We start from the raw sequence: 24,739 nt of genomic DNA on the forward strand, positions 1-24,739 counted from the left end.
TTTATTGTGTTTTTGAAATTTTTTGTCATCCTTTCTTGAGCATTTTGCTCCCAGTGTGCTAGAGGTGTTCCTAAGAAATCTGTGGGGTTTCAACCCTGTGGGGCCTGTGACATGGAAATATCTGTGACAGAGCCCATTTGGTTTCTCTCTCATGCCTGGAATCAGACCACAACTGTCCGAACTGCAGCACTGTGAATCCGAAGTTAATTCTGGAGATGAGATTCCTGGAGGCCCAAAATCTGAAAACTCCACCCCACTCCAGTTCCTGGTTGCATGGAGGTCATGGGCTCACTTAGTCCTTCCCATCGGTCAGCGTTGCCGGTAGTAGTTGGGTAAGTTCCATATGCAGAAAAAAATCACTGTTAGACTTATCTGCGTCTTTGAATGCGATGCTTAAAGATGCCACAAGTTGCGGCCCTGCACTTGCACTCCACCTGCAGACCCTGAGCCTAGGGCTGCTGTGCACCTCCCTGAATTTTCTGGAGCCGGAGCAAACCTGCCCAGCTCCGGTAGGTTTATGAAGCTGTGCATCATATCTGGGTGTGCGGAAACTTCTGGAGAGCCTTTGGGCCCCACAGGTCTGGAAGGTGCTCCGGCTGGGCTTCTGTCGGTGAGTTCCCCCTCTGCACCAGTGTGGCCCTCTCGATCCAGACCGACCCCAGTCCCGAATCCACAACCTGCAGCAGGGTTTGGTCCTGCTGCACCATTTCTAGCATTGAACTAATAGACATTCCTGACTCCGACATGGAGCTAGACCAGCGTCATTAGATGCTGACACGGGCACTGGGTGAACCCAGCAACTGCCTGAGTCGTAGACCTTGTTGCCTTTCCTTAACAGTCCCTGTGGGGATTTTGGCTGAGGTAGATCTGAGTTTCCTTACAGCCACCGTGACACCCCATGAAGACCCTTTGGCCTAGTTGGATTACAGCTGGTATGAAGAATTAGCAGATGCCAGTGACTTGCAGACACTGGTCTATTCTCCTTCTAGTGTGGATACAGAGAAGGGGGCATCCTTTGCTATGGTTATGAGGAGGATGGCGGATATTCTCAACCTCCAGTTGCCCTCTGTTGAGTCAAACCTAATGTATTGACAGGTGCTTCAACTGGGGGTATTCCAAACAGAACCCCCACTTCCATTTAACAAAGCCATCTCCGGTGTCCTGCTCAGGGTATGGGTCAAGCCTGGGCACGTTGTCACCCCCTTGCTCTTGTGGAACCAGCTTTCCTCACCCAGCACCTTATCCCTGAGAACCTGGTCATGCAGACCTGTGTCTGGATTGATTCCAAGCATGTTCCCTACTACTCCACCAGACAGGGAATCCAAGAGGCACAATACATTTGGGAAGAGTTTTCCCTTCCCCCAGCCTTGCACTTGGGTCAGTGAACCCTGTGTGCCTCTTGAGCTGATATAGCCACAATGTATGGGATTCAGTTGTGCAAGTGCTGTCTATGATCTCGGAGGAGGGATCCTGAACAAGGTTCTTGCCTTTATCGGGGACACCAGCAAATTCCAATTCCGAATCTGGCAGGACACAACATACTCCCTGAGGAGGGTCATTGCTTCATCAGCAGTGCTCTGCCGCCATACCTGGATGAGATGTGGCTTTTTTTTGGAGACACAGCCGATTCAGCACTTGAGCGCTTCAAGGAGAGTACGGTCACCACCTGGTCATTGGGACTTGCCGCAACCCACCCTATTTCTTATTTTCACCCCTTTTGTGGCTACAGTAGGGGCTATGAACTGTATCCATTTCTGCCCAGCCACCACAACCAATGGGCTTCCCAGCCTTTCTATGGCTGCTGATGTGTTTACATGGGAACCAAGGGAAGAGATCTGCCCAATAGGCCCCCAGGCAGCCTCCAAGCCCCTTAAGTATGCACTTCATGGGAACCCTGTTGGAGGCAAGATCAGTCACCACCTGCCCCAGTAGCAAAGGCATAACTTCAGAGAAGTGGATCCTCTAAATCTTCCTGCAGGGTTATGCTCTTCCACTCCTGGAAACCCCACTGCACCTGCCACTGTCCTCTGTTCGACTGATAGAGGACCACCTTTCCTTGTTGAAGTGGAAGCTGTTTTGGCCAAAGGAGCCATCAAGAGGGTGCCAGCATCATAAGCCGCCCATGGTTAATTAGAAGCAGGCCATGGTGGTTGTTCTCACTGCTTTCTGGTGCCGAAGGAGGTCAGAGGCCTCCACCATATTCTAAATCTGCACCCTTTCAATGCCTTCCTTAGAAAGGAGAAATTTAAGATACTAAAACTTGCTCAGGTTCTGTCTGTGCTGGACCCTGGATGTTAGCATTGGACTTGCAGTACGCTTATTTTTATGTTCCCCTGCTGCAGGCTCTTCGACGTAATCTCTGGGTCACGGTGGACCAGTAGAATTTCCAGTTCGCTGTGCTCCCCTTTGGCCTCACCAGTGCCCCTCTTCTATTCTTGAATGTATTGGCAGTGGTTGCAGGACACCTACGGAGTTCAGTGGTTCCAGTCTTCCTCTACCTCGAAGACTACCTACTAAATGTGAGCTTGCCACAGGCAGTCGTTGCCCACCTCCAGGTTAAGGCAGACCTCTTGCATTCCCTGGGGTTCTCTATAAATGTGCCAAAGTCATGCCAGACTCCTTCTCAGATGCTCCCTTTAATCAAAGCCATCCTGAGCATGGTGCAATTCAGTGCCTACCATCTGGGCGGAGAATCCAGGACATTTTGGCAATGATCCCGATGTTTCAACTGCCTGGATTTTGGTAAGACTGATTCTGAGGCTGCTGGGGCTGATGGCCTCCTGCAACCTACTGGTCAACTACGATCAATGGCAAATTCGTGCTCTGCAGTCGAATCTAAAGGCCCAGTGGGCACAAAATGATGGGAATCTCAACAATGTGGTCCACATTTTAAAGGAGACTGCGAATGATCTGTAGTGGTAGTTATCACAATTGGATCAGCGGCAGACCTCTCTCCCTTCCCCACCCATAGCTAACAGTGGTGATAATGCATTGCTTGTGGGCTGGGACGGCCATCTGGGAGAGATGGAGATCAGAGGCCTCTGGTCTGGGGCTGAGACTCCGCTCCACATCAGCCTTCTGTAGATTAGGGCAATTTATTTGACATTGAAAGCTTATCTTCCTTCCATTAAAAGGAAGATTTTCCAGATGTTTACAGATAATATTACCGCTGTGTTGTACTGCAACAATCAGGGAGGTTTGGGGTCATGGACCCACTACCAGAAGGCTCCATGCCTCTGGAATTGGTTAGAACTTCGGGACATTTTCCTGGTTGTGCAGCAGCTGTTGGGATCTCTAAAGACAAGGGCGGGTGAACTTAGCTGTTCATGCCTCATGGACTCCGAATGTCATCTGCATTCAGAGGTGGCTTTAGGTCTCTTTCAGTACTGGGAGAACCTAGGCCAGTTCTTTATGCCACCACTGAGAACCCTCAAGTTCAGCACTTCTTCAAAGTGTAGGTTCCAAAGTGGCTCTTGCTCAGAGACACATCTAACTAGACTGGAATATGGGACTCCTATACGCCTTTCCTCTGATGCTTCGCCTTCCCTGGATCCAAGTCATCCTGGTGGCTCCGGATTGGGTGAATATTGCCTGGTATCCATAAACTCCTGATCATGGTCGTCTATCACCCGATCAGGCTGCCCTTTCGAGAGAATCTTCTGTTGCAGAAACGGGATGAGGTCCTTTACCCAAACATATGCACGCTCCACTTTTATGCGTGGCGATTAAGCGGAGACAGTTGAGGGTCTTCAGCCTTCCTCCTAAAGTCTGTGATGCCATCTTGGCAGCCATGCGTCCCAACAACAAAACTTGTATACGCCTGCTGTTTGGACAAGTTTGAGGCTTGGTAAGCAGAGAAGCACACTGACCTACTTTCTGCCCCCTGTCCGAAGTGGTGGTGTTTGTTTTATTCTTAGCCTGGCAAGGCCTTGCTCTGGGCATAGTTAAGGAGTATCTTTTGTGCATCTGTGCATTTTTGCTGTTGCCAGACCAACCTTCCCTGTTTGTCACCCATTGTGACAGGTTTTCTAAAAGATCTTCAACATATGTTTCTTCCCAAACCTTTTGTTATGTCTCAAAGGGATCTTAATTTGGTTTGAACCAATGTGCATAGCTGTCCTCTCACACTTTTGACACTTAGGATTGTCTTCTTGATGGTCATTACATTGGCCAGGAGAATTAGCGAGTGGCAGGCTCTTTCTATCCAACTTCCATACACCATTCAAAACATCACGCTGATGACTTTCTTTGCTCCACCTCACCCCGCCAAGGAGAAAGTGAGACTCTACTGCCTGAACTCTAAAAGGGCGTTGTCCTATATCGATTGTACCAAGGAACAGCGAGTGGCAATCAACTCTTTTTGTAGGGGTTCACTGTGGGAAAATGATGGAGACGGCATTGCAGGAATGTACCATGGCCAGATGGATTGTACTCTGTATTAAGATCTGCTATGCATTGCTCAAGAAACAACACCATGAGGGCTTGCAGGCTCATTCCACCAGAGCCAAAGCTGTCTGCCTTAGCTTGTGGAGTTCCTGTCCTGGATATCTGTCCGGCTGCTATGTGAGGCATCCTTGCACATATTTACCAAATACTGTTGCTTTGGCAGTCAGGTCCGTCATGACAGGCACTTTGCCTGTTCAGTCCTCCAAGACTTTTTGGTCTGAGCCAGTTCACAGGCCCACCTCTGGGAATGTATTGCTTTGGTATATATTCCAAGATAAGGAATCTGCGGCTAGACGTCTCTACAAGATGAACAATGTATTTACCTTCTGTAATGCCATATCTGCTATAGGCCAGCTGAGTGCAGATTACTTACCCACCCGCCCTTCCTTCACATTCTATGAACAGGACTATTTGACCTAAAAAGGATCTTGTAGGCCCTTCGAATTTGCATACTGGTTGATCAGCCTTCTGACATAGCTCCATGGTTCTGGTGCAGAAATAATCACAAAAAGGACCTGTCATTATGCTATCGTAGTGCCTATATAGGCACCGCAGAAGTCACATCTGGCACAGGCGACACCTATGCCATGGACCTGCTCTGCATCACCTAGTGGTGTTGCAGAGTACTGCTCAAAATCTTACGGATCCAGCCTGACACCTAAGGGATAACCTAAAATAAAGGCTCTGCTTCCAGATAGTCTGTCAGGAAAAGGCATTATTGAACGTAAGTAACTTGTTCTTCTGGGCCATCCAGTTGTTTGCTCTTCATTATATAAACATACTTCCAAGTTTGTTACTACATCAGTCGCACCACAAGCAGCCCATCTTGAATGTATGTTGCTTCCCCAGTTTAGTTGTTTTAATTGTCATATTTCTAAAAAACAAACCAGGTCATGGGCATAGGTTCACTCTCCAAAACTAAAATTAATAATCCTTGAAATATAAGAGCAATACAACAGTACAGTCCGAAACAAGACTTCAGTTGGATAGGGTTTTGAGCTGTTTGTGAAAAATCCAGCTAGTCATGTAACCAGCATAGCTTGTCGAGTGAGTTTTAGATGTAACATAAGCCTTTCCAGCACAATAATATTTTCTTTGTGATAACAGGGTGTCTCTAGTTGCATCTTTCATTGTTTATTTAAGGGTCTTCCTAAATACCATCATGTCCAAGTGTAAATCCACACGTTCTACTGCATTCTGTGACCAAAGGCCAGTTATGGGTGCTTTGAGGTTTAAAGACCTATAAAAGGTGGTGAAGGCTGTCAGGGGTGTACAAATTCACACCTTTTACATGTTTTCTTCCCCGGCTTAAAAATGTGTGAAGACTTATGATGTATTTTTAAGTTCAAAGGGGAACACCTGCAAAATAGTTTGAGGTAAAGTGAAAGTTTTTGCTACAGAGAAATATATTTTTTCGTGGAAAATAAAAACATATTGAGCCACATTTACACATGTGAGTACTTATGTGAATCTGCTATAATCTCAGGCTCTGAAGGGAGCTATGGGAATTTTTTTAGAATTCTAAAAAGGGGGGGAATTTGAACAGCATAAGTCTAGCCCATCTATCTGCTCTAATATTCTCTAACAAGTGATTCCGGCTTGAAGACTGGATATTGTTCAAATACAATATTAATTAATATGTTCTTCAATATTACCTCAGTGGAAACATGAAACAATTGTGCATACATTGTAGCCTGTATAAATTGCACATAAACATTCCATGTTTTGTTCTCTTTTACCAGCTCTGTAGAGGATATTAAATCACCACGTGCTCTGTTCCAAGAAAGACAGTTTTGGATAGCAGTGAAAGTAAGTATCTAATGGTACCATTTTGGCTCAATTGTCTCTCACTTGGATGTATTACATAATTTTGTAAAAAGGAGGAGTCCCTGAAAGACATCTTCCTCTTTGTTTCTTGATACCAAAGACATGGACAAATCCCATTAAATATCCAGTTTTGACTGGCTTTGTACGTTAAAATATATTACTTTGCACTTTGTGGGTGAAAAGGATGGCATACAGTGCTAAACGGGCAGAGAAAAGTTATTTAGTTGTAGTAATAATTCTACCACAGATTTTCCTCACAAAAATCACAACCAAATACATATTTACCCCTGTTACTAGCTTACTGCCCATTTACATTTTTGACACAAGAACTTGAAACAAGTGACATTCCACCTGGACCCTGCTTAGTTGGATGCTTCTTGGCCAAAAGCACCTAGTCTGTAACACAATAGAAGTACAATTCTACGATAACAAATATAATATCAGCCCACCCTTATGATTTTCAATATCTTTTGTAGCCATGGTTGAGAAATTGGGGGGGCAGGAAGGGATGGGAATCTTTAAATTGGGGAAATGATCCAAGTGGGAATTAGACACCACCCGAGAGGGATCAGGATGCGTGTTCTTCGATTTGTCTTGTTGGCAGAACAATACTATAAAGGATGTTTCTATTTCAGTGAGGTATAATAGAAGTACATGGATTAGCGAGGATAGTACTGGAGCATTCAAGTGGGTAAACGTCCTGCTTATCTTGATTTACCCTGATGAGAGTATTACAGTATTTTTCTTGACAAATGGAGTAGGTGAGAGGTTTCAAACTCTAGGTCTAGAATTCCCTTCACGGGAAAGAATGGAAAGTCTCTGTAGTTACATGACAAGATCCACTCAGAATCTGCGTGGAGACTGTAAGCATATTTAAATGGCCCAACCATGCCGCTTCATGCTTCAGACTATTGATTTGTGCAGAGGCAGGTTGTGTTGCAGAATCCTGCCCCTACTTCTGTAAAGATCTGATCTCAATGGAAGCTTTAAACGAAGGGTCCAGATTTGCATCTCACGTTTGAGTGCAATTAGAATCGGTGAGCCATATCACCTGTGCTTCAGGATAGCTGCAGATCTCAAGAGTTGTAGAAAAACATACTGATGCCTTGCGCCAACTGATATTTCATGTATTCCCCAAGGACCCCAGCTTTAACATGGAAAGTGAGCTTTGTAATTTCTTCTGTCTTCCAGCATTTCTTCATGGGATTTTATTGTTCTTTTAGAGCAGTTAGTTTATTGTAGACCTGCTTGCAGTGCATAGTCCAATTATATGTTGATAATGTGCTGAAAAAGCCATGGCCACAATTCCTAAGGTTCCTTCAAGACGATCTAAAATCTCAGCCCACTTTATTAGACACAAAGCACATGCTGCTGGTATTGTTCATCCTTGTTACCACCAGTTTCTTTCACAGCACTGGAAGAAAAGCTTGAAACAGCAGATGGATAACTTGGAACCCCAGCATGATGCTGTGGTTCAGAATTGCTTTAGGAGACCAGATATAATAAAGTTGTCTCTTGTGCATGCTCTCTCAGCCCAGCCTTAAAGAGCACTGGTGACAGCTATGTATGCATCATGGTGTCTACAAAAGCACAATGTATCATCTAGTTACTTATTTTCATCCACCAGGTTAGGAATTGAGAAGCATAAAATGAAATACTTACCTTTTCCTCCCAGTTGCCAGTGATTGGATTCACTTAGCCTGACGGTACTCTTGTAGTCTCGTGGGTACCCATCCAGGAGAATATCGGACGCCACAGAAAGGCTACCTACCTGACTTAGAAGGCTCTACAGTTTCCTCTGAAAAGCCTGGTGTTTGCCTGCAGAGGTGTTTGAATGCAGCTGCCCATAATGGTACTAACAAACCAACCTCTGATCAGAGGCCCTGCAAACTATTTTCACAGAACATGAAGAACACAAGTTGGTGCAACAAACCTGCTGTTGCCTGAAGAGCTGTAGTAGTATATGCTGTAAAAATGGTCTTGACTAGCCATTTACCCTGGAACTGATGGATGTGAAAGCCTTCTACTTTATTGAGAGTTGAACCTTCAGCAAAATGTATGATCCACGTGCTATGATTGTATCTAAGTAGAAGCACTGTAACCTCAAGGTATTTTGTGCCTAGCTCTAAACTCAAAAAGTATGCTTTTCTAATGATTATAGGAAGCTAGGTGTCTTCCACATTTAAAGTTATCATGTTATCTTCTTGCTGTCATGTGGGAATTGTTGCTTGCAGGATCACTTTCCTGTTGTAAAAATGTGTTCACAAGCCTCAATTCCAGCATGCGCGTCTTCTTTTCTTTTGCTTTCTTTCCTTTTCAGTTTTTTTTCTTTTCCTTTTCTTTTCTTCAAAATAACTGTAGGGTAATCCACTCTCACTTTTCTCATAATAGTAGTATTTAGTAATGCCTTACAGCAGCGCCAAACACACTTCATACAGGAACAAAGCAAATTGCTCTCCTAGTACTTCCCCAGTAGTGTTGCGATGACCAGAGGTAGTTGAATAAATTGAAAATTGTAGCAGAGTAGTAGACGCAAACACACATGGCTTGTCAATATTTTCTCTTTGCTGGGAAAGAGATGTCATTTACGTAGTATATCTATTATGCAACTGCCACTAGTGTGATATCTGAACCCTCAATTTAGCCCAGGATATTACAGGTGGGCTTTATGATTGGTTGGAGAATGTTTGATTACAGCATGTCATATGGGGGTGAGTTTGGGTTGATCTCTGAGGTCCTGACGTGTGGTCTGGTTGTGTTGCAGCAAACAAGGACTGCTTGTATGTGTGCCATTATAAATAGGGCATTTGAGAAAGAATAGAGTATCCTTCAAGCAGTATGTGTTCAACAAACCTGACTGATGCATCATCCTACGGTGGATCTGATACAGAATGGGTTTGGTCAGTGATTTTTGGGTCGAGCATCTGAGTATCTTGTTTATATCACCTGTGATTGTTTGGCGTGGCATACGGTTTAGAAGATTGCTGTGTTTTGGGTATTGATCGGTGTTGTCTGGAAGAGAATAAATAACATACAGTGGTCTGAAGCTTGAAGAGCCATTTTTATTTTGTCCTCCTGGCATGATGATTTTGTGATTTCCATATATGAATAGTGAATAAGTTCCAAGGTTTACAGGCTTGGACTGAGACGGACAAATCTCCCAGTCTGGATTTGTTGAAGAATATCATCTTAATTTGTAAGTGAGTTGACACAGAGAGGGCTTGTTTAGGTCAGTGAGTGTAAAACAACGATCTTCTACCTTGAAGTGTGTTATGCACACTTCTTATAAATTATCTGGTTTGAAACCTGTAGTCAATGAAGAGTCAAGAGGCTTGGGTAATGTGATCACAGGGTTTGACATGTAGGAGCAGTCTTGATCCTGAGTTGTGGACTCATTGCAGTTTGTCTAAAAGTAATTTTGATGCCTCTAGGTAAAGTCTGTTTAAATGATGTAGATAAAAAAAGACAGGGGTAGCTGGAGATATAATCTCATCAAGGAGCCACTGGCGGGGAGTGGGCTGCCCAAGTTCTTTGGAGGCTGGTTGGACACAGCAGGAACCAGGATGACATCTGTGTCTTGTTTGTTGACCTGCTGTTACTGAGCATGACCAAAACATTGCAGTGTCTTTATGAGCTTAAAACACCAAAAGCTATTCAACCAGAAGACTGTTATAAATATCAGTCACACAAAAGATGATGGGAGGAATGCTTGCAAGTAATCTATCCACTGGCAATAACTCAAGGGAGCATTCCAACCCATTGTTTTTCACTCACTGTCACTCTAGACAACGTCCTGCCTTATGCAAAGCAGTACTTGACTGTGCTCCTCATTGCAACAGTCCATTCAGAACTGCCAGTCCAGGCCCCCTCTAGAAGGGAACACTAGCAACCCCTGTTCGTTTTCAGCCTTCTCTGTGATGGGTAGCGTGGATCCTGTGGAGCAGTAATCAAGGAACCCATGTCTGGGCCTACTCTTGGCCACTTAGCGTTTTACATCAATCACACAAATTGAGGTGGCATGGTGGGCAAAAGAACAATGGGTTGAAATGCTAGCCAAGCAATTACCAGTGGTTAGTCTTATTGCAAACATTCCTGCTATCACCTTTCGGGTGTTTGATGTAAATCATTATGTGGCCGAGGGTGTGCCCTGATGTAATTCCTGTGCTCACTGTGCAAAGCTATTTCTGACAGAAGAGCTCCACTCAGGTTGAAACCAGTGTTGGGTTGCTTGTGTTCTGGTTCAGGAAGGACCTGGCCTGGACTGTTCCTACTGGAATAGGTTGAACACTGATCTGCTTATTATTGGTTCCACATTGAAGCAACTGTGGGTTGGAATGCTACTCTGAGTGATTACCAGTGCTTAGACTTAATACAAGCATTCCTCCTATCACCTTTTGTGGTTGACCATTTTAAATAGTCTGAATTACATACTTTTTTCCTGTTCTGTCCTGCTGAATCACCTGCTCCAGCCTTTGTCTCATGATGCTGAATTTGGTCCGCCCTACTAAATTTTAAAAAAACAGTATTACTCCTGGAAGGCGAGTTCCTTCCTGTCGGGCAATATGTTTGAAGCTAGTGACTCAAAAATATGGCCTCCTGTTGTTATTCCTTGAACACCTTTACATGCTCCTAGATCTGCCATGTCTGCTGATGCGCTACATGATTTAATTAGAAATGCCCGTCTTTCTGAAACAATAACGTCTGCCTCTGTTCTGTTCTTTGACCAGAACTGTATGAATTTGCATTTGGCATATGTTAATTTTTCACATAGGAATGTTGTAATTGTAGTTTTCAAATTTCACTCCAATACACTTCGGCTGCATTAGCTTTTGGTTTATAGTACATATAGATATTAAGCATAAATTATCTGTTCAAACAGAAATAGAATGTGTATCAGGCCACTGCAAATGGGCAATAATGGGAATTTTCATTGTTTGAGTGAGGGGGAAAACATTTCTAGAGCAGTGTTTCTTAACCTGTGGTTGGGGGAGACTCTGGGGTATAGCGACACCTACTCTGGGGATCTGCAACTGCTTTCCAAATTAAATAATACTATATTAATAAAGTGTATATAAGTAAAAAAGCAAAATGGAAATTGAAATGTTTTTAATGTTTTGGAAATGTGAAGGAATTTGATATTGGAGGCAAAATGTAAGGTGGTATTCTTAGATTAGAATATAGTATGGACAATTGGTGTCCTCAGTTGAACTTAAAAAAAGCTCCAACCTTCACATTTAAATTAAAAGTTTGATTGTTTTACATTTGTTTGTGAATTAAATAAAATATTTCATATAATGTATGTATTTGTTTGGTGAGTGCTTGTTTTGTGTATTTTTGTACATTGCTTTGCGGTTCAGATTATTGAAGTTGCTTAAGCTGGGGGGGCTGGTTCCTAATAATGCCTTGGGGCCTGATTTAGAGTTTGGTGGACGAGTTACTCTGTCACAAACGTGACGTATATCCCGTCCACAGTGTTACATTCTCCATAGGCTACTATAGGATCATAATGCGGCGGATGGGATATCTTCACATTGGTGATGGAATAACCCCCTCTGCCAGACTCTAAATCAGGCCCAGCGTTAGGATTCCCTGATGCCAGTAGTGATGCAGTGGGGGTCCCCATGTTCAAGTGATTAAGTGGGAATTCACAGAAGTCAAAATGTTAAACAGTGGTTTAGAGAACGAAGCAATGCATGTTCGTACATGAGTATGGGTGGAAAGGTAGGAGGGAATGGGTAGGGATTGTTGGGACTAGATGGTAAGAAGCCGGTGGTTGGATGGTGGCTCTTAGTTGGTCACTCAAATTCCATGGATTGTAACCATCCTTTTGTCTGCTGGATCACTTCATGAGAGACCCTAACTCAGGCTCTTTTGCCGGTAGTATTGCAGGTTTTTGTGATTGAATGTGAAATGATAATTTGTCATCCTACTTATGTCACTTAGGTTTTGATTTGGTAATTGTGAGTGGTGCTCTTGATTTCCTGTGCAGCACTACCTTTGAGTCTCCTTCCTCCATCCTTTCTGGCATTAGCTAGCAGGTGAGTCTACAGAGGTGTTCACAGTGGGGCCGTTATTGCCCCTGCTACAGCTGATGCAGGGGCTGCAGTGAGCTGCTTTATGCTCTGCACACTATTTTTGATTCAATCTTTTACTGTCATCCAACATCTCCTAAGTAAGTTTTTCTCTTCAGTGAAATAATACGAACAGGAAATCCACTAATGATTTTTTCAGTTTGTTTCCTGACATCTCAGACCTCCAAGCCATTGCTTTTAGCTTGCCAACCTCCTCTTAGTGAGGTATTCCTTTTCCTAACTTCCAGCTTGTGAAACTCTTTGATCCAAAACCATGCATCACTGAATAGAAATCTCAGGGAAGGGGTGAGTCCTTCATGGAGACTGGGTGTGGGATGAAGGCGTAGCATGGATTTAATTTCATGGCTGGTGATAATATTGGAGATGGAGTTTGGTATGTTTTCTTTTGGCCTCTTTTCTTCCTGTTACACTGAATTCAAGCTGTGTTGGCAAGCCTGGAAAAAGGCTTGTTTGAGTATCACTCCTATACTGCTTAGAGGAGTTTGTCCGTCATGTCACTTTACTTAGTTGTGATTTACTCTGTGAATTGCTGTTTTGAAATAGAACTTGGATTTGGGACAAACAATGATTCTTCATTCAAGCATTTGCTCAATGGCATCTCAGTTAGTTGGCTGTAACTTATTTTCATGTTCAAGCACTTCTGTCCTGTCAATTTCCACATGGTTATGCAGATCATATTTATATCAAAGACAAAGTGTAACAACTAAAAAGTAGTAATATCTGTGCCAATTCCACCAATAACTTTAATTTTGAAATTAGCATTTTCATAAACACACATAAGGAGAACAAATACAGAATTTAGATGTAAAATATACAACACAATTTTTCAAAAAATAAAATAAAAATAGTTGTAAGCAAAAAGCAAGAACAGCTTAATGGTAGGAATGCAACCTATTCTTTTAAAGAGCAAGTGCATTCTTATTCAAGACCCTCGTGGGCAAAAAAAGAAACCTCTTATTAGTATTTTACAGCATATCCCTGTCAGTGCAAGTTGAAGTCATGACTTTTATCTTTTTCATAACTATAGTCTGTAAATGAAATGTGCTGTACAAAGTTGTGGTGTTTTATTATCAATTTTCGTATGCAAAGTCCATCTCTTCATTTTTGCAATTTCTAATTAAACATATACCCTCCTCCTTCAATACCCTGGACTGTAGATCCCACTTGTTAACTTCTGTTATGCCATTAATGAGCTTTGGTCTCACATTTAGCTTTACTAATAACCTCCTATTACAATTCACCATGTGAGAGATACTGCAGTTTTTTGCCATTTAGATCACTTATAGTTTAGTGTGGAGGAATCTACTTATGCATATTTTGAACAAACGGGCAGTTTGTAGTCAGGTATGGCATTATTTTGAGATAAATGTACTGTTTTATCTTGGATGGTGAACCAAATCATAGCCTGTTTGTACTGTAAATTTTGTTTATTATAATTTCAGCTACTTCGTAATATCCTTCAGTGGGATGGCTTAGTAGAAGAGCATACGCTACGAGAGCTTGGTCTGGACAAGCTGTTAAATCGGTATCTCATATTGATGCTCCTCAATGCTCCGCCCGGTCCTCATAGCCTTGAAAAATGTAGCCAGGTAAATGCTCATGAACCAATGTACTTCACCTGCCAGATGTTTCGGTGCCCAGACATGCCCACCCTTTTTAAGCATTAGATGTAATTTGCATTAGTAGCTCTGATGTGTGAATTTGCTGTACAAAACTGGGCTAAGTGTAACAAATGTTTTTATTTCCTCTGAAAACAAACGTTCCCCCTTCCAGAACCAATATATAGATTGTTTAATATGTTAACATATATCGTACCGTTTTACCTTCAAAAACAAATTGTTATATTTAGAACAGAACTTTAAAGAGGTCTGAACTTCCAGAGATGTATAGGGGGCTAACTTCTTTATAATACACTACTGATCAAAGGAAAGCTACCACCAACTAGATGCCCATAGTAAATTTCCTGCATGTTATTTTCAGATATTTGACTTACCCTGGTCCCACAAGGATACCTTAATGATAATCTTATATAGGCAATATGGGTGTCATTGGAAGATGTTTTATAACGTTAGTGCCTGAAATCAAATTAATATTCTCCTGATAATTAGAGATTTTCTACGGGTTTATATTTCCACATTTGTACCACTGAAAATTTAATTATATGTTATATTATTGGGTTGATGGAAGTCATAGGATTGGATAATGCCAAATCAAAATTTCAGAAGTTTCATATGTGTGGTTGGATCCTCTGGTAATGCTTCACTGCACAACATTATGGTCCTTATGAAGAAATATACCTTCTTGCAGTTTGATTAGTTGTTGAATAAGCAGCCTTTACAAATGTGGTTCAGTCTACTACAGCTGATAACCAGCTGATAACCAGCTGATAACTCTGCTTGCTTAGTGTAAGCTGTCTCCACATTGTAGAGTATGAACATTGGCTTACTGACTTCTGGACTAGTTTGCTCAGCTTTGGGATTTATTTTCTGAGGTGATTTCTCGACTGGCATTGGACAACCACTAACATTAAGTGTGTTTTAGAAGACCTGAATATTTGGGTAGATACAACTTATTCGCATGCGTCTGACTTTAATCAGTCTAATAATTAAGTCAAACCATGTGACTATGTCTTCATTTTAATTCACACTGGGGATCTTTGGAGCTCAATCAACATAAACACATGAGGGGATTGGGACAGTATTGACTGACATGTAGGTAGATCCATCCAAAATGAAGTTATCCTTGTTGTCTTCAGCTGATCCTTACAGTATCACACATGGCTATGGGATACGCTGAGCACTTTTTTCATTTAAAAACAAAATGATAACTATACGATCACACCCTGTTTAATCAGCAGCTGGGGAAATTAAAACACAGTCCAGATTGGCCAAATGTTAATGGTGACTATAGCATGAAGCTTTGGCTAAAGTTTCCTTAAAGGAGAACTATCAAGATTGCAAGACTGCTTTAATCAGTCAGCATTGTATTTTTGTCATTTCAGATTGCCATTTCAATGTAATAATGAACTGTTATATAGTCCTTGCTAATGCCACTTTTTCATGTAATAGCAGATGTATTCCAGACTATAATAGACAGAAATATTGTCTGAAATAAATAGTCTCCCAAATATTGTTTACCATATTGGCTGTTTGTCAGTTAACTCCAATGTGATGATATTTTTTGTAAATGATCTTTTGGATGGTACTATGGTACCACATTGTAAGCATATAGAATGGAAAGAAATGGGTGACACGACAACCAAACTTACTAGTACTCATGGTACCTGTTTTGAAATGTTTAAACTCTGAGTATGCCCGGTGGCACTCCACCCTCTGATATGCAGGACATAACAGATATAACCAGTACTTGCTCTCATGAGCTACCATACTGCCTAGCGGGTAATTTTTGTGATATAGTCAAATAAGAAGTTATGTAGCTTGGAGCCACTTTAGAGTCTAGGTTTGATCATCAAATAACATATGTATTTAGTGATGTTGTACTGTGACTCATTCTTTTGGGTTGAGATTTACTGAGTTGGGTTTAAAGGTCAGCTCTGCTCCCTTTCAGAAAAGAGCATGTGACTGGCTCTGCCATTTTTGTATATAAGGCTCAAGTCTCCTTGAAGGAGATCTGGTCTAGTGAACGTAGGTTGGTGACTTGTGTTCTGACCTGAGTTCCACTCCTGGTTCCATCTTTTGACTATATTGCTAGAGCCTACATAGACCTTTAACATGAGGGGCGGTATGAACCACACTCAACATTTGTACTAAAGGGCATATTACACCAGACGCACAGTGATATGAAAAAGAAGGTTAGACCATCTAAGTATTCTGGGGTTTTACATATTAAGACATATCTGACCTTGAATTAATTCTCACCAAGTCCTTTACTGGCCAATTTATTAATCCAGAACATCCGACCGCTTTAAAAAGCCTTGCTTGAAAAAGTAAGAGCTTCCTGAGGATAACATTCTCTCCCCAGCTCCCCCCAAAATGAATGGATTTAGCTAAATGTCCCTTCTGTCCTGAAATGCATCGTCTACCTGATCGCTCCTGGAAGGCTCCTTCTGCATGTCTCCACCCACCTCTATCCCATCACAAATAAATACCTGGCTTTGCATGTTGACTTGTCTTGCCTTCTACATTTTAAATTGTATTCCAGTTACATCCTTCTCTTGGTAATGTACCTTACTTTTCCAGTAACATGAGAAACAAGCTCTCCTGCCAACCCTCCATCTAGTTCCCCTTCCAGCATCAACAACTGGTGGCTCTTTTCCCACGAGTCTTTGACGAGCTGCTTAGAATCAGAAAAGGTTTATTGTACAAATATTTAAATCATTAGTTATGTTAAAAGGCATTAAAACTGGTTGTTATGTGATTCCTTACTATAGGGGGAATTAAGTTCATTGTACAGCTGATCTCAATTCTACTGTCTTCCAGGTCTCCGCTTTTCATGAGATTTCTTTCTTTTCTTGTAAACTGAAGAGCTACAAGAGCTCAGTAGCCCTCCCATTATTAAGTGCTTTGTGGTATTGCATCAGTCCATTATGTTTTTGGCTTTTAGAGTCCTTTGCTGCCTGGCAGGCGGGGTCCTGTCTCCCCTTATTATAAAATGCTTTATGCTGCTGTGTCAGTCCATTAACTGAGTGGCCCATGGAGACCTTTTATGCCTGGCAGAAGGTAATGGGCCTGATCCTCCACTGTCTGCCACATACGGATTGCTATCCTGTAGCTGATTCTGAACTTTCCTGCTTCCAGGTCTCCTCGTTCAATGATGATGTTTCTTTCTATTCTTATACTGAAGCGTGTGAGAGTTCAGTAGTTCTGCCCTTATTACTAAGTGCTTTGTGCTGCTACCTAAGTCCACTGACTACATTTCTTTTAGACTCCTTTCTGCCTGGCATGGGGTCACAGCCCTGATCCTCTGCTGTCTGCAATAATCTGATAGACACTTTTAGTAGCAGATTCCTTACCTTTGAATTCTCCCCAGGTGTCAGACTGGTTCCGGAAGATTTTCTTGAGCAGTATCCCTCAACATCCATTTTCAGCATCGTATGCACTGGATTTGACTTTGCAGTTCCTACGTAGACGCCACCCCGGTGGACTGACATTAGTTCTTTTCTTTCCGTGCCAGCAAGCGTTGATCCAAAGAGAGCTACCCCTCAATCACTTTTTACTTTTTGGTGCATTGAGGATGAAGTCCTCAAGAAAGACTGGCTTCAAGCCCTGTGGATCCTGTCCTCAGGCGATATCCATGACGGATCTGCAAGTCGCGTGTCTTTGGTGCCTCGAGCGCGACCACCCAGGACCCGAAGTCATGCTCAGAGTTTTGAGCCATGCATTCTGAGGCTTCGAACGAGTCGTCCCTGGAACTCATGGCAACTCGAAGCTCGTCTCCATGCAAGTTGAAATGTTGGTCAAGAGGAAGGCCATGCACCTAATTTGTGGGCAGCCGGACAACACTGGAACTCCTTCGAGCCCTATGCAGTCAGAAGAAGCCCCTTCAGATTCTGCGGCGACTTCTTCGGCCTCGACGCCGAGGGACACCCAAGGATCCGGACCAGTATCGGTTGTACCACCCAGACCTTTGCCAATGCTCTTACCTCTGTCCGCACCCATGGGCGGTGCTATCCCCATTGTGATCGCCCACTCCGACATGGAGCCAGATGGGTGCCGTATGATGCCGTCTCCGATGGCAGCAGAAGTCTTGCCTCCTAGATCGGATCCTGGGTACTTTTACTATGGTTTAGGCCTCTGGATGAACAGGAGGGGTCGCTGGACCCTTTAAAATACTAGCCAGCCCCATGATGCTATAGACTGGTGTGAAAGCTTGGGTGAGGCCAGTAGACTGAATACTTCTTCTTGCTCCCCCTACCGTGGTTACTGAGGAGGGTGTATCTTAGGCACTCAGGTGAGGTTAAGAAGGGATGAAACAGGCATAGAGGAGTAAGATAGCCAGGATATAAGGTGCAGGATCATCCACAGGACAGCAACATGTATACCAAGTTACTTACCTTTGGTAATGCTTTATCTGGTAGAGATAATATTTAGTTGCAGATTCCTTACCTTTGAATTCTCCCCAGGTGTCAGACTGGATCCAGAGATTTTCATGAACAGTCTTCCTGCCTTCTGTTAGGTGGTGTCAATCGGCGCTGAGTCTGTTGTAGGTATCTCCACCTACCAGACAGGGCGTTACCAAAGGTAAGTAACTTGTTCATCTGATAGAGACTTCTAGTTGCATATTCTGTACCTCTGAATCAATACCAAACAAAACCATTTTCAGAGATGGGTCTGTGACCTGAATTCATACTAGAAAGTCCTGCAGGCCTGAATGGGCAAAGTGACAGTCCCTACAGACCTGACTATCCAGGCAGTAGTGTTTAGTAAATGTGTGCAGAGATGCCAACATAGCCGCCTAACAAATGCCAAGGATTGGAACTACGCATGCTAACCCAGTGGTTTTAGCTTTAGCTCAGGTAAAATGAGTGCACAAACCCTCAGGGTGTTGCTTTTTGGCCAGTGCATAGCAGGTATTAATGAGTATGATCCATCTGGAGGTGGTAAACTTCCTCACTGCCTCACCTTAATTCGCACCCACATAACCTACAAAGAGTTGGTCATCCACCCAGAACTGTTTTGCATGATCAAGGTAGAACGCCAACAGTGGAGTCTCTCCTCTTCCTTAGAGGATGTGAGGGTATGTAAAAAGTAGGCACAGTGATGGATTGGCCTACATGAAAGGGCATATTCACTTTTGGCAGAAAGGAGGCCCTAGTGCAAAGCACTTTATCAGGATAAATAGAAAGGTAGGGGGATGTGGATGATGCCAATGCCTCCACTCCCTTACAGGCCCTCCCTCCCCCACCGCCGGAAGATGTGATAGCCACAAGAAAGGCGGTTTTCAAAGTGAGATGCCTGAGAGGACAATTGTGGAGAGGCTCGAAAGAATCAGAAATGTCAAAACCAAATTCATATCCCATTGGGGCATAATGAATGAGGAAAGAGACGTGTAGGACTTTAGGGGAACCTATTTACAATAGGGGACTGAAACAAAGACAGGCAACCTCAAAAAAGCAGACATAGCAGACAAATAAGCTTTGAGAGTGCCCATAGCAGACCCCTTCTTGGCCAGAGAAAGGATAAACAACAGAATCTCAGAGAGAGGGGTAGAAAGGGGGTCAAAAGACTTATCCGGGCACCATGCCACAAATTTCTTCAGACAACAGGCGTATACCGTTTTTATGTAGGGATGCCTAGCTGCCAAGATTACTTTACAGACTTGTGGAGAAGGGTCAAAAGCTGTCAACTGGCGCAGTTCAGTCTCCACGCAGGAAGGCAGCGAGTGGACAGGTTCAAGTACAGAACCCTCCCCTGCCGCTGTGACAGAAGATCCTCCCAAAGTGGCAGTCTGATCGGAGGATCAATGGACATGCTCAGCAGGTTTGGATACCAGACTCTCCGTGCTTAGTCCAGACCCACAAAGATTACCTGGGCCCGGTCGTACTTGATGTTCTTGAGAACTCTGGGCAGAAGTTGTATGTCCTGGTAAGGGTACAGGAGGCCGGTGTTCCACTCAAGGTGAAAAGCATCTCTGAGCGATTGCCACCTTGGAAACTCCAAAGTGCAAAACTGCTCACATTGCATGTTCTCTGTGGAGGCGAACAGATCTAACTGAGGTGAACAGATCTAACCAAGGCTCTCCCCACTGCCTGCACAGAGACCTTGTGTAGCTTCCAGATGAATACGCTGTTCGTGATCCACTAGGCATTTTCAGCTGAGTTTGTCCGCTCTGGTGTTCAGAGATGCCGCCAGATGAAGAACCACCAGGGATATGCCCTGTTTTCCAGCCACATCCAGAGACGCAGAGCCTCTAAACAAAGCACCCACAACTCTACCCCACCCTGCTTGTTGCAGTACTATATGGCGGTGGTGTTGTCCGTGAACACCTGCACCATCTTACCCTTTCTAGAGAGAGAGAATTGCTTTCAATGTTGACTGGATTGCACGAAGCTCCAACAAGCTGATGTGGAGTCCGCATTCCACCGAAGACCAGATGCCTCTGATCTCCACGTCTCCCAGATGTGTGTGCTATCCTAGGAGTGATATACCTGTCACTACTGTCAGATCTGGTTGGGGAAGGGAAAGGGATCTGCCTCTGACCTAATCACGGTTCGTTCACCACCACTAAAGATCTTTCGTAGTTCCCTCGGAGATCTGAACCTTGTTGGAGAGATTCCCCAAATGCTGTGCCCACTGGAACTTCAGGTCCCAGTTGCATATGCTACCTCGCATGCGATACCAGCAGGATGCCATAAGGCCTGGCAGCCTCCGAGTGATTTTCACTGAAATCCAGGATAGAGGCTGAAACATCGGTATCATAGCCTGAATATCTTCAGCTTGCCGCTCGGGAGGATAAGCCCAAAACTGCACCCAAGCTCTGATGAAAGGGAGCATCTGGGAAGGAGTCAGGTGTGACTGCAGCACGTTTAAAGTGTACCCCAGTGAATGCAGGAGGTCTGCTGTTATCTGGAGGTGGGAGATGTCAGCCTGGGGAAGTCTGCCTTCAACGTTGAGATAGGGGAAGACTGAAACCCCTGATCTCTGCCGATGATCCGCAATCACCGCCATCACCTTAGTGAACACCCGAGGGGCACTGGTAAGGCTAAAGGGGAGAACAGTGAACTGAAAGTGCTCGTGGCCTACCATGAACTGCAAGTAACGTCTGTGGATAGGCAGGATGGAGATATGAAAGTAAGTGTCCTGCAAGTCCAACGCTACCATCCAGTCTCCTGGGTCTGAGGCAGATAAGACCTGAGAAAAAGTGAGCATCTTTAACTTCTTCTTGAGGAATAGATTGAGACTGAAGGTCTAGGATAGAGTGGAGGCCCTTGTCCTTTTTAGAGACCAGAAGTAGCAGGAATAGCAACCACAACCTACTTCTGGCACGAGAACCCTCACTATGGCTCCCCTGGCCAAGAGAGCCCTAACTTCCTCATAAAGAAGGGACTAGTATTCTCTGCCATCCGATCGCAAGATGGTGGCATGGATGGAGGGATAGTCTTAAAGGGGAGGGAGTAGTCCCTTCGGACTATCTGCAAAGCCTACCCGTTTGACATGATGGATTACCATTGGCGTAGGTGATGAGGGAATCCTGACACCAACTGGCCCATGGTGAGGGAGAGTCAGACTAGGAAGGTTTAGAGGCTGCACAGGTTTGGAGGCAAGTTAACTACCCTGACCGATGGCCACCTGATTCACGAGGTCAATGGATCTGACGCCCTTGGCCATGCCAAAGCTGGGTACCATGCGCAGCATGGTGGTTGGCCGGGCATAGGTGCGGTTGGAGGCCCCTTCCGTAGCCGCGAAAGGGTCAAAAGGCAGACTGGTAAGGGACGGGGGGCCCGCCGTGAGGCTCAATGACCTGGCTGTGGCCCAAGACTCCTTAACAAGCTTGAACGCTGACACTGCCTTGTCTTTGAAGAGACGAGTGGCATCAAATGGCATGTCCATCAAGGAAGCTTGGACATCCCTTGAAAAGCCAAATGTCCTCAGCCAGGCGTCACATCTCAGGGACACAGTCGATAAAACCTCTCTGCCCAACAGGACGGTCATGTCCAGTCTGCAATGGATTGTGAACTTTGCTGCGTCTCTCCAAGTGGTAACAGCTTAAAGTACAGCTTGGGCCTACTATGGGAGCTGTGGCAGCACTTTCAGAACCGTATCCCACAGCTTGTGTGACTAAGTGCTCAAAAGGCATGTGTTGTTCACAGACCGCAATACAAGGCTGGTGGAAGAGAACATCTTAACAGGTGAGTCCATTCTTTTGGATTCTCTATCCAGGTGGATGGAAGTGTACGCACCCTCGGAGGTAGAGGCTTGGACCACCAAGCCCCCAGGGATGGAGTGATGCAACAAGAAACCTGGGTCCCCGGGTGAGTGTCGATGGTGACTGATAATCGTCCTGTTCACAGGAGTCCCTGTGCTGGTTTTAGACCAGGTACCTAGTAGGACGTCAATGACGGCATCATTAAACAGGAGCAAGGGTTCTGAGGTGGAAGCTCCCAGTTGTAGCACCTCTGTCAAGAGATAAGTCTTGACAGTAATTGAAGGGAGCCGAAGTTCCAGGACCTTAGCCGCTCGTCTCCATCCTGCCTCAGACATGACCACATTCCAAGTTACTTTGATTTACCTTGGACACCAACCTCACCTTCATGGTACACATTACCAAAAATTAAAGACTGTCTGGTACCAACTCTTTCTAAAGAAAGTGAAGAAGACTTCAGAACTGTTGTTCAAGCTCTTACTTGCTTTTGTATGAGGCCTCCCAGACTCCATACTGCCAGCCTTTAAGGGCATCCTATAGATTGTAGCATACCATATCCAGAACCCAAAGAAATATGTTCAGAGCACTTTCATCCAGATGGGATTCCACTGGCTCCTATTGTCGGCCCGCACCGTTGTCAAAACCGGCTGCAAAATTGACAGAGCCATTATGACCTTTGTTATTGTTTAGCATGATACTGATAAATAGAGTAATTAATTACAAAGGTTGCATCGTCTTCCGCTGTGACATTTCTGACAGGAGGGATTAATTTACTTATTCCGAGATACTTTGTTTTGAGCTAATGCATATTTGTGTTCCCCTTCCACAGATAGTTTCATATCTTCCTGAAGGATGGTTTAAAGGTCTGAATAGTCGATCCACGATTCCTCAGTTGGCGAACATGAGCAAACATTTATTGCAGTTTGGACATTTAATGCACAAGAACGATTACAGGTAACGCACAGAATATTGCCGATCATGGAGAGCCATCTGTGAAACTGATTATCTGGTTGGTTTTGTTTAAAACCAATAGAATAGAAAATTAAGAAGAAAAATGAATACACTTGCCCTGGAACATAACTAATGCGTTTTATTGCAACATAATGAATAGAATAATATTTAAGTTTTGTGTAATTTTCTAAATGTCACTACAAGTCATTTACAAGCAAACAAACGCTTTCTGAGATGTTCCACTCGTGACTTGTTTGTTCACTACTACGTGTCATTATTTTTTCGTTCTGCTCTAGCTCCTCCCTGCCTCGTTTGCAAAGTATGAAGCCCCAGGCAAGGAGGCGGAAAGTCGTTTCTTTGCAGAGTTTTTACTATAAATTACAAGCTGGGTATTTCTAAAGTGAATTATGCCGTTCGCTTAATCTTCACACTCCACATTACACATTAAAATGGCTTCAAAATCCGACATCCATCCCTGTATTTGAGAGCATTGTAATGAAAAGGTAGCTTGAACTCCTCTTAGTATTTTCGAGGACAGCACTGCAGTTACTGTGGTCCGTGAAAAGACTAGTAAGTGACTGTATCGAGGCTGTACTTTGTTATTGGAGTTCTTTTCTGGCTACACTGTGACATGCACCACATTTCCATGAGGATGATCCTTGTCAGTCTGCAATTGCACCGTATCAAAATAGATTAAACTATACTGCAAAACATTTAGGTGGTTTACTTTATTTGCATCCTTCTTTTAGGAACACAGCACACAAGTGGAACTTGTGTAGTTGTGGCCTTGACATGCATGTGCCATATTGCTAATTCTTTCTTTTGACTTGTATTTCTTTAAGTGGAGGTTCCCCCTTTTTTGGGAGTGTTCACCCAAAAGATTGACCAACTGTAGGAGGCTGGACTGGCTTGTAGTGAGTACCTAGGGGTACTTGCACCTTGCACCAGGCCCAGTTATCCCTTATTAGTGTATAGGGTGTCTAGCAGCTTAGGCTGATAGATAATGGTAGCTTAGCAGAGCAGCTTAGGCTGAACTAGGAGACGTGTGAAGCTACTACAGTACCACCTAGTGTCATATGCACAATATCATAAGAAAACACAATACACAGTTATACTAAAAATAAAGGTACTTTATTTTTATGACAATATGCCAAAAGTATCTCAGTGAGTACCCTCAGTATGAGGATACCAAATATACACAAGATATATATACACAATAGCAAAAATATGCAGTATAGTCTTAGAAAACAGTGCAAACAATGTATAGTTACAATAGGATGCAATGGGGACACATAGGGATAGGGGCAACACAAACCATATACTCCAAAAGTGGAATGCGAACCACCAATGGACCCCAAACCTATGTGACCTTGTAGAGGGTCGCTGGGACTATTAGAAAATAGTGAGAGTTAGAAAAATAACCCTCCCCAAGACCCTGAAAAGTGAGTGCAAAGTGCACTAAAGTTCCCCAAAGGACAAAGAAGTCGTGATAGGGGAATAAGGCAGGAAAGACACAAACCAACAATGCAACAACGCTGGATTTCCAATCTGGGGTACCTGTGGAACAAGGGGACCCAGTCCAAAAGTCACAAGCAAGTCGG

At 43.7% G+C, this 24,739-nt stretch overlaps 1 protein-coding gene across 3 annotated transcripts in view; it reads left to right on the forward strand.

Moving 5' to 3' along the window:
• The window catches only part of GCFC2 (GC-rich sequence DNA-binding factor 2), a 236,024-nt gene that overhangs the window by 206,742 nt on the left and 4,543 nt on the right, over nucleotides 1–24,739 (forward strand). For 2 of the 3 annotated variants that reach the window (XM_069236040.1, XM_069236041.1), the window contains exons 15-17: nucleotides 6,189–6,255; nucleotides 13,808–13,954; nucleotides 23,017–23,141. In XM_069236040.1, coding sequence (XP_069092141.1) covers nucleotides 6,189–6,255; nucleotides 13,808–13,954; nucleotides 23,017–23,141 — 339 coding nt within the window. The remainder of the gene's footprint in view (nucleotides 1–6,188; nucleotides 6,256–13,807; nucleotides 13,955–23,016; nucleotides 23,142–24,739) is intronic. The other variant, XM_069236043.1, reaches the window with a different exon arrangement.

Source organism: Pleurodeles waltl, chromosome 5 (assembly GCF_031143425.1).
Source record: "Pleurodeles waltl isolate 20211129_DDA chromosome 5, aPleWal1.hap1.20221129, whole genome shotgun sequence".
Taxonomy (NCBI): Eukaryota; Metazoa; Chordata; class Amphibia; order Caudata; family Salamandridae; genus Pleurodeles; species Pleurodeles waltl.